At 41.8% G+C, this 16,743-nt stretch overlaps 1 protein-coding gene across 1 annotated transcript in view; it reads left to right on the top strand.

Moving 5' to 3' along the window:
• LOC122792791 (AF4/FMR2 family member 1-like) overlaps window positions 1-16,743 on the top strand; it is a 1,648,712-nt gene that overhangs the window by 666,201 nt on the left and 965,768 nt on the right. Inside the window, exon 8 of the mRNA XM_044060361.1 lies at window positions 3,387-4,256. Within this exon, the coding sequence (XP_043916296.1) occupies window positions 3,387-4,256 (870 nt within the window). The remainder of the gene's footprint in view (window positions 1-3,386; window positions 4,257-16,743) is intronic.

Here is a 16,743-nt window from a genome sequence, read left to right as displayed (position 1 = left end):
AACAATTGCGAAGAAAGTTTTTCGCAAGTGGGGCCAGCCTTGCTGCGATCTGTTTGCATCTCCAATGAACGCCAAATGCAGAAGCTATTTTGCCCTATTACCCCCTCCAGGGGAAGTCCCCAGGGATGCTCTGGTTCACAATTGGCCCCGGGCCTCCTGTACGCCTTTCCTCCTATTCCTCTGATTGCAAAATTTCTACAGAAAGCCAACAACCTGGAGAGGACAATAATCCTCATTGCCCCATTCTGGCCTCCTCAAATTTGGTTTCCCTTTCTTCAAGCACACCAAATTCGGGAACCCTGGATCCTGGAGCCGGATCTACTGACCCACTCGTCAGGGGCTCCCCACCCGTTGCTTCTCTCCCTCAAACTAGCAGCTTGGCTGCTCCACTTCCCTTCTTAGCCAGGTCTGATCTTCTTTCCCCTGCAGTTCAAAATATTCTAGTGGCTTCTCATAAGGCTTCCACTACAAAGATTTACACTAGTAAGTGGAAGCGTTTTGTACACTGGGCAACTTCACAACAGTTGGATCCCGTAATAGCCCCACTAAACAGAGTCTTGGAGTTTCTATCCATACTATTCCACCAAGGAGCTTCTCCTGCCACTTTGAGAGTTCAATTGGCTGCCATTTCAAACTTTCATGTGGGAGAAAATGGGGCGCCTATTATGGCTCATAGACTTTGTAAGGCCTTTTTAAAAGGGTCTTTCCATATCAGGCCACCAGTTAGGATTCCTACATCACATTGGAATTTGAACCTTCTATTATCACAGCTAATGCTACCACCCTTTGAACCAGCCTCTTCCTGTTCTTTGAAGTTTTTGTCATGGAAAACCCTTTTTCTGGTAGCTATCACATCAGCCAGACGGGTATCGGAACTTCAAGCTCTTTCCGTTAAACACCCATATTTGATCTTTCACCCTGATAGAGTATCTCTTCGCACTGATCCATCCTTTCTTCCCAAAGTTTGCTCCGTCAATAACATTAATCAGTCCATTGAGCTCCCCACATTTTTCAAGAACCATTCCAATAAGTTGGAATATATGTTACACAAGTTGGATGTTCATAGACAACTCAGGTTTTACTTGGATAGAACAAAGGATCACAGAAAAACAGATCAGCTCTTTATAGCCTTTGCAGACAGCAGAAAGGGCATGGCAGTTACGAAACGAACCCTTTCCAAATGGCTTTCCAATTGTATTATTTTTGTTTATACTGCCTCTGAGCAGAGCTTACCTGTCAAGCCCAAAGGACATTCTACAAGATCAATATCTACATCCCTGGCTCATGCGGCCCGCCTACCATTAGACACTATTTGTGCGGCTGCCACTTGGTCTAAGCCACATACATTCATTACTCATTACAAAGTAGATAGGGTTTCCAGGGACAGGGCAACCTTTGATTCCACTGTGCTCAGGAATGTTCTTCCGTGAGTTCCTCAGGAACACGGAGCTAGGGACGCTACCCAGGTGTAAGAACAAATGGCGAGATTGAACACTCTCACATATAGAAGTTATGTCCTTACCATAACGTTCCATGTGGAGTGTTCATCTCGCCTTTGTTCTTACATTCCCACCCTCAGGAAGAACGTCCAGTTTAGGTGTCTGGTTTGGTTCTCCCGCTTCTGCTTTTGTTCAGTTGTTGCGGCTGTGTTTCAGCTATGCTTTAGCATGTATGTGTTATGTTCACTCCCGTTGGGTTCTGGTTTGTTTGCAAACTAGATCTGAGGTAAAGGCAGAGGGGGATTGTGGGAGATAGGTTGGTCTCGAGCTTCTTCTCGATGCAGAGCTTTGCCAAGCGGCCGACACGGAGCCGAGGATCGGCTCCGAACCCAGGTGTAAGAACAAAGGCGAGATGAACACTCCACATGGAACGTTATGGTAAGGACATAACTTCTATTTTGGAGCTTTTCTCCTCTGGTCTCCACTGAAAACAGGCCACTGGCTCAGTCGGACTAACTTGGTTAACAAATGACAAATAAATAAATCATTTTAGCATGGTGTAATTGTTGCTTAGCTAGTTTTCTTAGTTGGCTGTATTTTTGCTCGTTAGAGGGACTTTTAACTTTGTCAGTCATGAAAGCCTTTGTCCATTCTCAGTAGCTGTTTAGTTTTACATGTTAACAGGGGCTTGCTGGTTCAGTATGGCAGGATAGTGGACTGCTCTAAGGTAAGTTTTTTTATTGGTGCCCAATAGCTGTATTTTAAGGTATTTAGGAATATGTCTTTGCCAAATTTAGAATTTTCAATGCATTGCATTGTACAGTTGCAGGGTTTGTTATGGTCTCAGATGAGGTATTTGGGATGATGGTTAGTTAGGGAGTCTAAGAATATATCTGCTAGATTAATACAGAGTATGTCTGTTATTCAAGTCATGATGCAAACCTCTCAACTGTCCAGATTTTCACAGAATGTCCAGATTTTTGCCACATAATTTTGGTCTGCTCCTCATAAAATTTGTTGTTTTCTGGCAAACCATTGAGAATGTGAGTTTCAGAATTCATATCCTTCAGAAAATGAATTCTAATGCAACACTTTTTATTCTAGCAACTTTCTATGTTTATAAAAGTAATATTTAAATTCTGTCCCTATTTTTGGGCCTTTGCCCCACCATTATTTTTTGGCTTTGTCCAGATGTCTTGTGCTAAGAGTTGAGAGATATGCCATGTTGTACAAATACATTTTTAAGGTGATAGTGTGTTGACTTTATTGAGGGTACTTTTGCCATTTTTCAAACATACAAATAAAATAGAAAGGGTATGTGTGAGCCTGAAAAAGAGGATGTGTCCACAGCTGTGTATTTTTTCTTTTTAGTAGGCATTTAATTAAAAGGTTCTAGTATACAAATTTTTGTGTATGTGCTGCATGCTTTCACTATAAGTTTAGAACACATACCATATGAACGACTAGTATTGTAGTAGGGACAACTATATGGAAGCTTGGTGTACAAATAGGTATTTGGTTACACCCCTGCTTGTACGTATTATGAATTTACTTGCTATAACATTTACTAGAAATAAGGAAGAACCTATCTGTTACACCATCAGTAACTTTAGAGGCGTTTCCTCATGTCAGGTGGCATGGCTTGAGCTTGTAACAGTAAATGAGGACACTGACTAGGAAAGATTGAAGCCAGATGATGCCTTTATTGAGGTAAAATAGGATGACTTTTGACATCATAGCTTGGATGTCTAAATCATAAACAGAATATTGGACACACACACACACACACACACACACACACACACACACACACACACACATGAATAAAGATGCATACTTCTGTATACTTTTATATTCTTATATTATACTTCCAAAGTATGACATTTTTAACTTTTTTTATTTAAAGTATGCATTACAACAACTAATCTTATTCTTTAATCCAAATAGCCAGGTCCTCCAAGAGTGAACAGTTGGCAATTGGATAATTGGTTGCCAAGGGTAAACCCAACAGCTGAAAGCAATGCTCTGAGTGACGACCATGATCAACAGGAGCTCTCAGACCACTGTAGGACAAATGTACCTTTGGACCATTGTAAGTCTCATGATCCATATTGCATAAATGTGAATAGTGAGACACTTTTTGCAGAAGGTGAGAGTTTGAGCAGGGAGAACTGTAAAAAAAACTTTTCTCAAAATGATGACACTTCTCGGAGACAATTAGCTGATACAAAGCAGCTAAAGAAACCTCCAAAGATCTTTACATCTGAAGATGCAGAGAGCAGTATCAAGAAAAAAAGTGAGCCTGAGCTATGCAGTACAAAAATTACTTCCTCAGAGGTGAAACTTAAAGTGAAAAAGGATGGAGTTGGTGAGCTGTCAGAACAAAAGCAGCCAAAGCCTTTACCGGTCAGTGTGTCATCTTTCAGTACTAAACACAAGGGTGTGGATCAGTCAACATTATTACTGTCATCTGGCTATGACTCTGACAGAGAGGATGTGCCATCTTACTCTTGTGAGCTTCCTTCAGCTCCCACAGTTTCAAACCGATCTAATGATCAGAAAAGAGAAAACAAGGAACCAAAGCAGTATAAGCAAATGCCATTCTCTAATGAAAGCATGTCAGTGTCAGACAAGGTAAATGGCATGCCACTTACATTGATTGTAAAAATTGATTTGAGTCTGCTTTCAAGAATTCCTAATCCACCTGGAAAAAAAGACTGCTCCAGAAAGTCAGATGTGATAGAGTCTTCCAGCACAAAGAAAAGTATGAAAAAGAACACCGAAAAGGCATTGACAGACCACCACAGGAAAAGAAAGGTAAGAACTCACTTTATTTACTCATGTAGGTGTATGTGCATACTGTATATGTAACGTATAGCTGTATATGTTATACCAAGGACTTAGGAAGCCTCTCCAATTTGGGCAAACCCAGCAGCCCAGTTTAAAAAGGTTTGTTAGACTAAGTTTGTGCACTACAGAGCCTGTCATATTTATGTTGTTGATATACTTTGTTGTGCTATTCTTTGAAAGGTTATGGTTATTTTTTTAATCAAAGCATTTAAGGGGCTAACCGTGTGAAAACAGTGTTCATTTTATAAAGAAGGAAAGCTTACATTTTACAGCATGCTTTTGTTAGTTGCTTGTGCAAGAGCCAGTAAGATAACCGTTTGAAATGTCAGGACCTGCTAGAGCAAATCACAAAATATGGAGACTGAATGTTCTTCAAGCCTATACTAAGTCAGAGATGCCATTTGTACGAATTTTCTGTTTCCTCCAAGGAATGGTGATCTCAGAGGTGGGGTTCTGGGGGGGGGGGGTTGCCCCTTTAAAAAAAGAAGTTTAAAAGACAAGAGCCATTTTTGAAATTCAGTCTTCTGGGTATTCGGTCTTTTTTCGGCTTGTCACTACTCAGCATTATGAGTGCTGACATTTCAGTAGGGAGCCGCCTGTAAGCATAATGAGAGAGATTTTGGCTGTGAGGTAGTGGTGTTTAATATATATTTAAAATACTTAACACTAATTTACACTGTTCAGACTGACACAAAAAGCATACATCATGTTTATCAGATTTCTTCTCAAATAGGTAGCTGATCAGAACTTGTACAGTAAAAAATGGCTTACAGATAATCAATCACTGGCTTGCATGCAACTTTCCTTTTTATTGTTGAACCAGTGATAAAGAAAGCATCTGAAGAAACTGCTTTAGCAGGTCCATGTCCTAGTTTGCATCTATGCAATGATGAAGACTGCATGAAAAAATGCTTTACATTACCAGTGCCACTACACCAGGTAACTACTAGGCCAAGGCTATTTTAAGCCAAGGCAGTTTCCCTTTGTGTGCTTGAAATAACCTACCCCATTTGTTTATAGATTGACCTCACCCATCCCATGGTTGATAATTATACATTACCCCTAATGAGAATAACTGGGATCATGCCATAGATAATTTGAGGGGTTATGAGATGGGATGGGCATTTAGGTGCAGTCTCAGTCCATTAGTAATGTAGGAGGCAGTCCTTGGGTAAATTTTCTGTTTCCCATCCATAGATCAAAGTTGCAGTTGAAAATGGGCAAGGATGAACTTTGTTTTATGTAGATGGGGAGTCTTTTCCATAGCAGCGTTATTCTCTGAGAGATATACCCTTCCCTCCAAACATTTCTATTGATGTTGCAGAAGAGGGTTAACTCCCTAGATCAATTATTTCTGATGATATTTGACTTGCTAATGTGCAGTAAATCCATCAGTAGGGAGAGGGAGGATGCCTTGTATGCCAGACATAGGTCACCTCTTAGCAGTCTGTAGGGTACAAAGTATAGCAACAGGATTTTGAGTTGGTCCATGTAGGACATGATATTTTAGGCCTTATATTCGTTTAGTAAGTTATCTGTGTGGGTGTTCAATCGTTGCATGTGTTTGGACAGATGCATACCAAAGGGGTTGTTATATTCAGTGACTGGCCTACTGAGGGATGAATAAAGGAGAACATTGACATCCCTAAATCCAAACATCCTTTTATTTATAAGGTGTGCAGTATAGAAGGACTTTCTTACAACAGTAGACACATTGGTCAAAAGTTAGATCACTGTCCACATAATCTCCCAAATCTTGAATAACTCTGTTAACTCTTGAGTGTATTGCCACTGTGGTAGCTTCCTGGAGTAGATGACTTCTCAAAGGAAACAATAATGCATTTTTTGGCACTTAGATTTAGTCCATGATTTTGGAACCAGCTATTAATTTGAGGCAAACCTTTCTGTAGAATGAATCAGTCATTTGGGGATTCGGTGACTCCTCCTAGCTTGCAGTCATCTGCAGACTTAGTCAGCCAGAGCACTTTGGTACTGGCTTTTACTTAAGAAAAGTAAATGCCAAACAGAGAGATTCCAGCACAGAACCCTAGTGGACTCCACAGGTGACTGGTCTCTTTGTGGAGGTGACATCACCTATTTTGGTTATCTGCATCTTATCTGTGAGCCAGTTAGCAATCCAGTGGGTAGCATAGGGGTTTATTCCCAGTATATTTAGCTTTTCTACTATGCCTCAGTGATGAATTGTGTCAAAAGCTTTGGCCAGTTTGAGGTATTTGGTGTGTACCATTTTGCCTTTATTCCATTACTTTGGTGTCCTTTAAAAAAAAAAAAAAGAACTCACCAGGCTGAGTAAGCATGACCTACCTTTGATGAATCCAAAACTGAGATGGGTCAAGTGTTTGGAGGTTCCCTATATCCTGGTTGATTAATTCCATGATAAGTATTTCCATGGCTTTGCATATAAGGCTGGTCAGACTTATGGGTCTATAATCACCTGGGTCTGTAGATGGTCCTCACTTATGCGGGGGAATGACTGTAGCGGTTCTCAGTTCGATTGATATAAAACCTGTATGGGTGTGACTAAATCATGCTTCTTGTCATTTAACATGCAGCCAGGGATATTGTCAGGACCCATCAATGCAGTATTTTTAGGTTTTAATAGTATTTTTAAGACTTGGTCTCATGTGATAGGTGATCCAGTTTCAGTTATATCTTGAGTGACAGACTAAGAAGAGAAAAGTGGCTAAAGTTATCTGCCAGTAGTTTTGCTGTGTCTTCAGCCTCAGTGTAGGTAACATGATTCATAATCCATTCAGAGCATTGCTGTGTTGTGCTTTTGAGATTTCATATATAATTAAAAATTCCTTGTGACTGTCCTTTGCTTGGTAGCTATTTTAGTCTCAAAACTGGCTTTGATGGATGTTATTAAGCTCCTTACTTTATTTCAATGACAATGGCTGTAACATTCTAGGATTTGCTCTTCTTACTTTTGGTCAAAATTCTTTTCCTTTTGTATTGAAGCTTAATATTATGGTTCCACTATGTGGGTTTGTTTCTGGGGTTTGGCCTGCACTTGTTCCTATGAGGTACAGTTGATTCTGTATCTATATGAATGCTAGTAGAGTGTGATGGTATACATTTCTGCATATTCAATGGAATTAACTGGGTTTGGTGGGGATTTGAGGCTTGCTAATGTATCACTGAGGAGTTGGTAGTTTGTCTAAAATAAATTTTTAAATCTGCCTTGGGTGGAAGGGATCTCTGGTTCCAGTTTTAATTCAAAGAAGACTGCTTTATGGTCAGACCCAATAAGCGATGAAGATACACAAGGGACGGTGCAAGATGCTCCCATAGAACAAGATCCAAGATGTTATTCCCCCCAGTAGGTACTGTGACTAATGGTTTCAGGGCATTTGTACTGGCAAAGTCCAGGAATCTCTGTTCTTTTGTGCACTATTAGTGGTGTAGGTTTCCCAGCCGATCACCAAGGAAAATAGTATTGGGTTTAATGCTGAGTGAATCTTGTTCCTGTAGATGCATGTTGTGGCTTTCTTGTGTCATAGAGGGAGTTCTGTAGCTAGCTAATACATGATACGGGACATTTTTTGATAGTTCTTCAGACATGAGGAAGCTCTAGTGCATTACGCATCATGCTCCCTAACCAGCCTTGATGCGAGTCTCTGAGTCTCTTCTGGATGTAGATTGAGACACCTCTACCTTTTTCCCCGCCTGTGCAATAGTTCATTTAAATGTGTGGAAAGTGTTATAACCCTGCACAACCAGAGAGCTGACTGCTATTTTAAACCAAGTCTCAATCACTAAGCACACATAGGTTTTCCAAAGTGTGAAGCGCTTGTAGTGAGTGGAGTTTCTTGTTCTTATCTTGCAAGACGCTGAGACCACTTTCTCTGACTATATAACAGATAATGTGGTCATTCTGTATACCTCTGTTAACCGAGCTGCTTTGTACTGAGGAAGACACTAATGAGATAACTATATCAGCATTGGAAACTGGAAGCTCTGCTTTGGTCTGTCTTGAATTAGTTACAGCTCCTTAATTTACAGAAATGCTAGTTCCTTAACCATTGCAACATTTATTTTTGTTCAAATTCTATTAATTCCTACACTTACCTTTGTATGTCCATAGGTGTAGAAGACCAGGACCAATGTGCAGTTGTGTGCATTGATTAGCTATAGCTGGACTCTAATTGGCATCCCTCTGGGTTATCACATTTATTCTTTCATCTTTCTGCACCACTTCATTGTCATCTCGCTACAAAATCACATACATACACAAAACCCTATCAAATCTCAGTTACATACAATATTGCTGAACGTTGCACTTTTCCAATTGAACAGCACTAACCTATATATCATGAAGTACATCTCCCTAACTAGGTAGAAAATGTACCAAAATGGATAGTCTGTTTTGTTTTATTTATTTTACTTTGCTGATTGGATAGGTAGACTGGACCATTTTCAGACACTGCCTTAACTAAGTGAGCTTCTCTTACTAAATCATAAACCAGTCCCTGATAACCTCAGTGAACACAGAAATAAATCCTGTCCCCTCGTACTACAATAAAAAAACTTCTGCCATAGAGATCTGCTACAAGTATCTGCAGTACACTCTGAGTTACACAGCTTGATATCCCAACAAAGGCTGACATACTAGCATTTACCAAAACCTTGATAAAATTTCCTCACACAAATAAATTATACCCCTGGATTTTGATATATTAAGCAAAATCATATAAACAAAAGAGTAAAAGGTGCAAGACTATTGCATTCAAAGTAAAAGTAACCAAATGTAATACAACTGTCCAGCAGTTTGACAGCTCAGAAATCCTACTGACAACTATTCAAACAAACCAACACAATCTCGTACACATAGGTATAATATATTTACCTTCTAATCCCCATGGCAAACAACATCAATACATTTGAAAATATTCAGTTTTGGATTACCAGTACTATCCAAAACATTCTTATCTGAGGAGACTCGAACAGATTTGATGATCAGAGAAACAAATACTGATAACCTATTTGGACTTACCCAGTGAGTCACTAATTTCACCAGAGCAGACATTAACAGGTAGACACAGTATTCTAGACTTGGTCCCCACGTACCAACTAACACAGTCTTAAATCGAGTAATGGGAGTTCTCCTTCATTTAAAAAAAAATCAGAAAATATTTCACTTCTGTATTCAGTGCAGCTAGACTCGATTCAAAACCCTGTCTGTGGGTGATGCATTCCATTCGCTTGTTATTTGCTGAAGTTCCTGCTCAGCGTCTGCCTTTAATACCACATCATCTGCATATAGCAGCTTTGTTAATGCCAGAAAAAGCTAGTAACCAGAATGAAAAAGCTTTGTTAATATTCCCCAACCCCAGCTTGTTTACTAAAGTAGTCCATCACTAGTAAGGGCTACAGTGGGCTCAGAGCTGAAACCTGATTGCACACCCACTCCCACTGGGAACCTGTCTGTGAGGCTGAATCCTGTTCGCACTTGGCATTGGGTAATTGTACAAAGCTTGCACTGATTCCACCTGTGTTTATGGCACTTTTGAACCATCTTTGAAATTCCCAAATCAGCTTTCTTGGGACTTGTCATAAGCTTTCCCCAAGTCTAGGAATGGCCAGTTGGGTTGATTATGCTGTATTCTAGTTTGAATTTGAACTGCTTTTCTCCCATTTACTTTCTACTACTGTGTATATTCATTTCTCAATCACCCTCTCCAGAAATTTCATGCAGTGTGAAAGGAGTTTGATACCTCTGTACTACCCACAGGAGTGAATGTCCACTTTGTTCTTCTACACCGAGACTAGAATGCTTATTCTCCAGTTATCTAGGATGCACCTCCCTCTCTATACTGCAATGAGTGCCGTCTGAAGACCTTTCTTCTCCAACTTGCCCAACATCTTGATCTTATCTGCCTTGACCTCATCTGAGCTTGTTGCTTTACCTGACTCCATTTTCCTTAGTGTTGTTCTTTCTTCTTCTAGGATGGGCTGCTCCTCCTCTTTCATCACAGGCTGAGTCTGTGGAAGTACAGCTTCTGTGTTTTTTTTTTTCTTCATTCAGAAGTTGCTGGAATAAGTATTACGCATAAAACTACTACTTATCATAGAACAGCAAATGAAGTTCAGTCATCACATACATTACCCTATATGTGTAACAAATAGAAAGTTTGGAATTCTATGCAAAGCAGAAACCTACTTACCAGAGCATGAATGACATACAGCCATACCTTTCAACTGTCCATATTTTCTCAAAATGTACAGATTTTTGCCTCGTAGTTTTGATATGTTTCTCATAAAATGTGTGTTTTCTGGCAAATCATTGAGACTTGAAGTCACTAAATAATGACACACATTTGTGTTTCACACTTCATATCCTTCACACAATGCATCATAACACAAATCCAAAGTATTCTAGCAACTTTCTAAGTTTATAAGAGCAATATTTAAAACCTGTCCTTATTTTTGTGCCTTTGTCCCCCCATTATTTTAAGCTTTGTCCAGATTTCTTGCACTAAGAGTTTGAGAGGTAAACATACAACAACCCGAATAATCTTTCTTCCTGCACTCCTCTATTCATCAGCTATGCTAATTCATTTATGGGTAAAACCCAAATCCTCAAGTTTGAATAAACCTACAAGATAGCCATATTTGCAGCTAATTTTCCTTACAGAACACATCATTGCTAGGCACAAGAAAACATGGATTGGCTAGATCTGTAAATTAACCTTAACCATCGCACAGTTCAATTCATTTACAGTATCATCAAAAAACCCAATAAATGTCCTGCATTGCACCATCTCATTCAAGCCTACAACTCACCCAAATCACTGTTAACATTACAACAAAAACTTGTATTAACTACTGCCAAATACTCAAATCACTGATGTGATTTTGGCTACTCAGCCTGTGTAACTTCACTAGGGAATTCAGTACCAGTAGAAATTAGAACTGAAGATAATGACTACCCTGCCTGCCATGCAAATTATTCAACTCAGCCCCATTCTTACTGAACCACCTTTCAACCTGCTGAAACACAAGCAAATCCAACAAGTATACCCTGCATGGCGGTGACTGCCCTGCAGATTATTGTATGTACCCCTGAGAGATGAGTTCTGGTTGTGTTTACACTAAATTTGCTTAGCTCACCTGTGTAAGATCTCATTTAAGCTTAACTCGCTGGTCTGCTGAGGTGTGCACATAGGATGCTGGTGCTCTAGGTTCATAGGTTCATACTAGGCTATCTGCCCGAGGGCATTTATAAGCCTAGCCCATCGTTTTGTGGCTTACGCCACCCCTTTAGTATGGGGAACTATACCCATTATTTTGCTGTGCCTCTGTCGAGCAGTGACACTGAGGTAATTCCTGGGGTATATCTGCGATCTCCCATCCATTGGTCAAGATTTCTCTTGAACAAGGCCAGCGAGGTGCTCTGCCTCACATGTACCGGGATTTTGTTCCACAGCATAGGGAGTCTTTGGGTGATGAATCTATCCCTCCAGCACGTCCTATTAATAGCCGTGTCGAGGTTTAAGTCTCCCGCCCTTGTGGCTCTGATGGATCTAGATTTTTTGAGGTGAAGCATATTCATCAAATCTGGGTTTGACATGGCCTTGTATGTTAGGCAAAGGTCACCTCTGAGCAAGCGGTGGCGACTGAATAGAGCTGGAGTTCTTTCAGTCGGGCAGCATAGGACAGATTTTGAGACCCTTTATCCTTTTGGTGAGGAACTTTTGTGGCCTCTCCAGCTGCTGCAAGTGTCGGGTCAGATACATTCCGAATGGGGCATTGTACTCAATCATTGGTCTGATGAGTGATGAGTAAAGGGAGACTATGACCTCCCTTGATCTAGATGAGAATCCCTTCATGATAAGGTGGGCAATGTAGAAGGACTTCCTAACTACTTTAGCTACATGGGTGTCGAATGACAGACTACTATCAACCTGGGTCCCCAGGTCCCTGATAACTTCTTCTGTGCTCAGTGGATTGCCACCTATTTGGTAGCTAGGGGTAACCTTGTTTTTCCCGAAGGGTATGACTATGCATTTTTGACATTTAACTTTAGGCCGTGGCTCTGGCACCAGTTATCCGCTTCTGTGAGACCCTTCTGAAGGATATCTGTGTCAGATGTGTTTTCAACTATGGCCCAGTTTGCAGTCATCTGCAAACTTTGTCAGCCATAACCCTCCTGTGTTTGCTTGTACTTGGAAAAGTCGATGCCAAACAAGAGTGGGCCCAGGACTGAGCCCTGTGGGACACCACTTGTGACAGGCTTTGAGTCTGACATGGCGCCAGCAACTCTGACCCTGTGGGTTCTGTCACTCAGCCAGTTTGCAACCCATCTTGTGATGTATGGGTTAACATTTAAGCTGATGAGTTTTTCAATGATACCCGAGTGGGGTATTGTATCGAAGGCCTTAGCCAGATCGAGGTAGGCTGTATGGACTGCCTTTCCCTCATCAATGGCTTTGGTGACTGTTTCGAAAAAGTCAACCAAGTTTAAAAGGCATGATCTGCCTTTGACAAAGCCAAACTGGGTTGGATCCAAAGTCTGCAAATTCCCTATGTCTTTATTTATGAGGTCCATTATGATCCTCTCCATGGCTTTGCAGATGAGGCTTGTCAAGCTAATGGGCCGGTAATTTCCAGGGTCTGTGGAGGCACCGCCTTTGTGAAGTGGGACCACAGTTGCAGTGCGCCACTCCCTGGAGTGCGTATCCAGAGGTAAGACTTTGATTAAACAGCTGTCCTAGCTGTGGGTTTAATTCCTCATTGAGTTCGTGGAGCACACAGCCGGGAACACCATCAGGTCCCATGGATGCTGTGTTTTTTGCTTTGGAGAGAGCAGTTCTCACTTGGGCGCTGGAGATGTTTGGGGGGCAGCACTCGTTTGGTATAGATATCTCTCCTTTTGGGGAGGGGAGAAGTTTGCACTGAACCTGTCAGCCAGTATGTTGGCAATGTCTGTAGGATCAGTAATCTTCACATCATTTTGAACTAGTTCTGAGCATATCTGGGAGTTTCCTCCTAGGTTTCTAACATAGCTAAAGAAGGCCTTATGATTGTCTTTTGAGTCTTTAGCTATTTTTCTCTCGAAATTTGCTTTGGATGATTTTATGAGAGCTCTTAGTTTTTTACTTATAGTGATCAAGGGTGTCTTACCTTTTAAGGATTTTGCTCTATCTTATAGTAGCTTCCTCCTTTTGTTGTAGAGTTTGTTTATGGCTGGGGTCCACCAGACTGGACGCTTGCCTTTGGTACAAAGAGTCTTTGTTTTGCTTGGGATTGCCTTATCCATGCAGTCCTGCAGGTGCTGGTAGAAGGCATTTGTAAGTGATTCAGCGGCTTGAGTATTGTTTTCCGCCAGCTCAGGGGCCTGAAAGGAGACCACACTAGTCTTTAGAAGTGTGAAGTCGGCTTTTGAGAAGTTCTTTACTGTGGTCTTTTTTATTTCAGGTGGGGGTGGGATGAGGACCTCCAGCGAGATTAGTTTGTGATCTGATCTCACCAGTGAGGGGTATACTTCCGGTGTTGAACATTGTGCTCCCATGTTCGTGATGATGAGATCAAGTATGTTATCTCCTCTTGTGGGGATGGTGACTAGTTGTTCCATGGCATTTGAGTTTATGAATTCCAGGAACTTTTGGGCTTGAGTAGTGTTCCCAGTCTATATTAGGGTAATTGAAGTCACCTAGTATGATGGTGTTTGGTGATACATTTATCCCCTCTAGTGTTTTCAGGAAGGCCATGTGAGTTTCCTGAGTTTGTGAGGGTGGCCTGTAACATGCTACAATTTGCAGAGCAGTCTTGCCTATGGTTAATTGCACCTGGATGGTCTCCGATGCATCGTGCGTTGCCACCAGTCTTGAGGTGTGGGTGTCCTTGATGAATATGGATACCCCCCCTCCTTTCTTGGTATTGTCCGGATTTTGGGGCCGGAACGCATGATATGAGGTAAAACCTGATAGCGCTGGGGTGCTCTCAGGAGCCTTGAACCAGGTTTCTGTCACAGCACAGACATCGATGTTCTCCATACTGAGAAGGGCCTCAAGTGCGTGCATTTTGAGATTTAGACTTCTGGCATTGAGCAGCATTACCCTTAGTTTTTTCCTTTTTGTGTTCTAGGGTGGTAGGTTTAGAATTTGAGCCTTGCCTAAAAAGGCACTATGGGGTGGCAAGAGCCTTTGCCAATATCCGGAATCCCAGGGTGACAGGTGCAAGCCATCCCTTGAAGCAGCGTGGCTTGTCCAGCATGTCATCCCAGGCAGACAGATACTGGATCCCCTTTGAATGACACCAGTGTTTAAGCCAATTGTTAAAGCTGATCATCTTATCTCTGTATTGTGGCATCATTCTTGGTGAAGGTAGGATACTGCTCAAGGTCAGGGTCATACCTGCCTGGGCTACATAATCAGAGAGCTCCTCAATGTCTCTTTTCATGTAGTCCAAGGAGGTACGTCTCAGGTCGTTTACACCAGCATGGACAATGACTGAGTCATATTTGTACCTGCTGTTTAGAGACCTGAGTGCTTGCGTTATGTGGCGGATTCTAGCGCCCGACAGGCAGCTTACTGTGACCTTCTCCTTACTCAGTCTGGTGAGCAGGACGTCAGTGTGTCTGACTATGGAGTCACCAATGACTAGTGTGTCTGGCATTGTGTTTGGCCTTAAGGGCTGTGACTGTTTGACACTCTGACTGTGAGGTCTATGTGTTGCGGGTGTTGTGTTCTGAGGTGGTGGTTGTTTGGGTGTCTGCTTTGGTGGCCTCTGCTGTTTTGGTAGATTTTTGATCAGAGCCTCCGAGTATGTCTTTGTGTGTTTATGTGTATGATTTGAGGTTGTAATGGTACTATGTGAGACTGGGTCTATAGTGTGTGTGGTAACCTTCTCCTCCTGACTGGTCTTGCCAGTCCTATGTTGAGAGAGCTCAGCCTCCAGTTTGGCCGTATAGTTGCATCTCTCGCATGTATTTGTGTTTTGTGGGAGGAGGAGAGGGTTGTCTGTGTACATGAGGCAATTGAAACATTGCCTCAATATTCCCAGGTTCACCAGCTGAGCAGGAGAGGACACTAGCAACTGATCCCTCGACATGCTAGAAGGGTAGACGAAAAACTTTAAAAAAAAGATTCCGGGGGACGTGGGTGACCGAGAAATGGGGTACTATCTATGACAAGAGTGCCGTATCAAGGTAATAAGTACTGTAGGAGCAAGTGCTAGGTTTAATAGATAGAGAATAGTCTACTTGGAGTCAAGTAGAGATGATCTTTTTAGTTATAGGATACGCTGATTTGATCAGTAGTATAGTTCGAGGAAGGTAGTTTTAAGGGAAAATTTGAAGAGTGGACTTTAGGTAGCCCGAATAGTTTAAACCTGCTTAACCGGCGCTGCCCTAGTGTGCAACAGTGGCAGCTCCGCGCTAAATCGCGCTAACGCGCGTTTAGCGCGTTTTATACCAGGGGGCTGGAAAAAGCTAGAAACTGGCCCAAAACGACCAATAAACTACTAGTTACTGGCTGAAACCTCACAAAACTGGACAAAAATAGTATCACTTTATCTGCTTTCTTATCACCCTTGTCCCCCAAACTCTGCTGTAGACTATTAAGCTATCCCAATAGTGCATTCTAGCCTGTGCACAGACCACCTTTATCCTGTACTAGTGTTTTGCCCCAGAGCGCACCCTGCTTGGTGTTTAACTACCCACCTCAGTTTGAAAAAACACACTAGGATGTATTGTTTAAGCCAGGTAATGATGTACCACACAGGTTTTAAGAGGTTTCTTACCTTTTGTTACTGATTGATTGTTTTCCTTAAGATCCCTGGCTCTCAGCTCTCCCCCGCTCCGTTCGCCCACGCAATGCTCTGGCTCACTCTGCTCCCTTACCCTACCCCCAATTCCCACCCACCCCACTACCCATATTCTTATCCGACACTAGCCACAGTCTCTCCCAGCTCCTCTAACCAATCATAAACACAGGCTCATACCATCTGATACACCTGAAACTACCCATGCCCAACCATCTAATTACTTTAATATCCACAATAACTTCTTTTTATTTCCTCTCTTATCCCCACCCCTATAACCTTCCTTCTGGACTCCCCCAGCACACTTCTACCTACCTACTCTCACTCACTTAACTATATTTCATTCAGCACATCCCATACTAACCTATCGCAATATGCCACTACTACACATAGCTTCTCTAATCACTTTATCATCACTTTTCTTCTGACCTCTTACCACACCCACCTACAAGAATCTCCTCCCTACTATTCTACAGCTCCCAAACCTGTCTTACACTAGCCTACACCACTTACCTATCTCCTCTGCTATTTTCAATCCCTGTCCCATTGACTGTGCTCCTTTTATAGTACTACCTTATCACCACACAGCTACACTCTCCCAACAATATGACAGAGACATAATAAAAATACTAAAGACTATTGTCCACATAGCCGCCAAACCATCTTG

The sequence above is a fragment of the Protopterus annectens genome, chromosome 2.part0 (assembly GCF_019279795.1).
Source record: "Protopterus annectens isolate FY-2018-M chromosome 2.part0, PAN1.0, whole genome shotgun sequence".
NCBI lineage: Eukaryota > Metazoa > Chordata > Ceratodontiformes > Protopteridae > Protopterus > Protopterus annectens.
The sequence above is the reverse complement of the archived record's forward strand: the minus strand, read 5'-3'. Positions and strand labels throughout refer to the sequence as shown.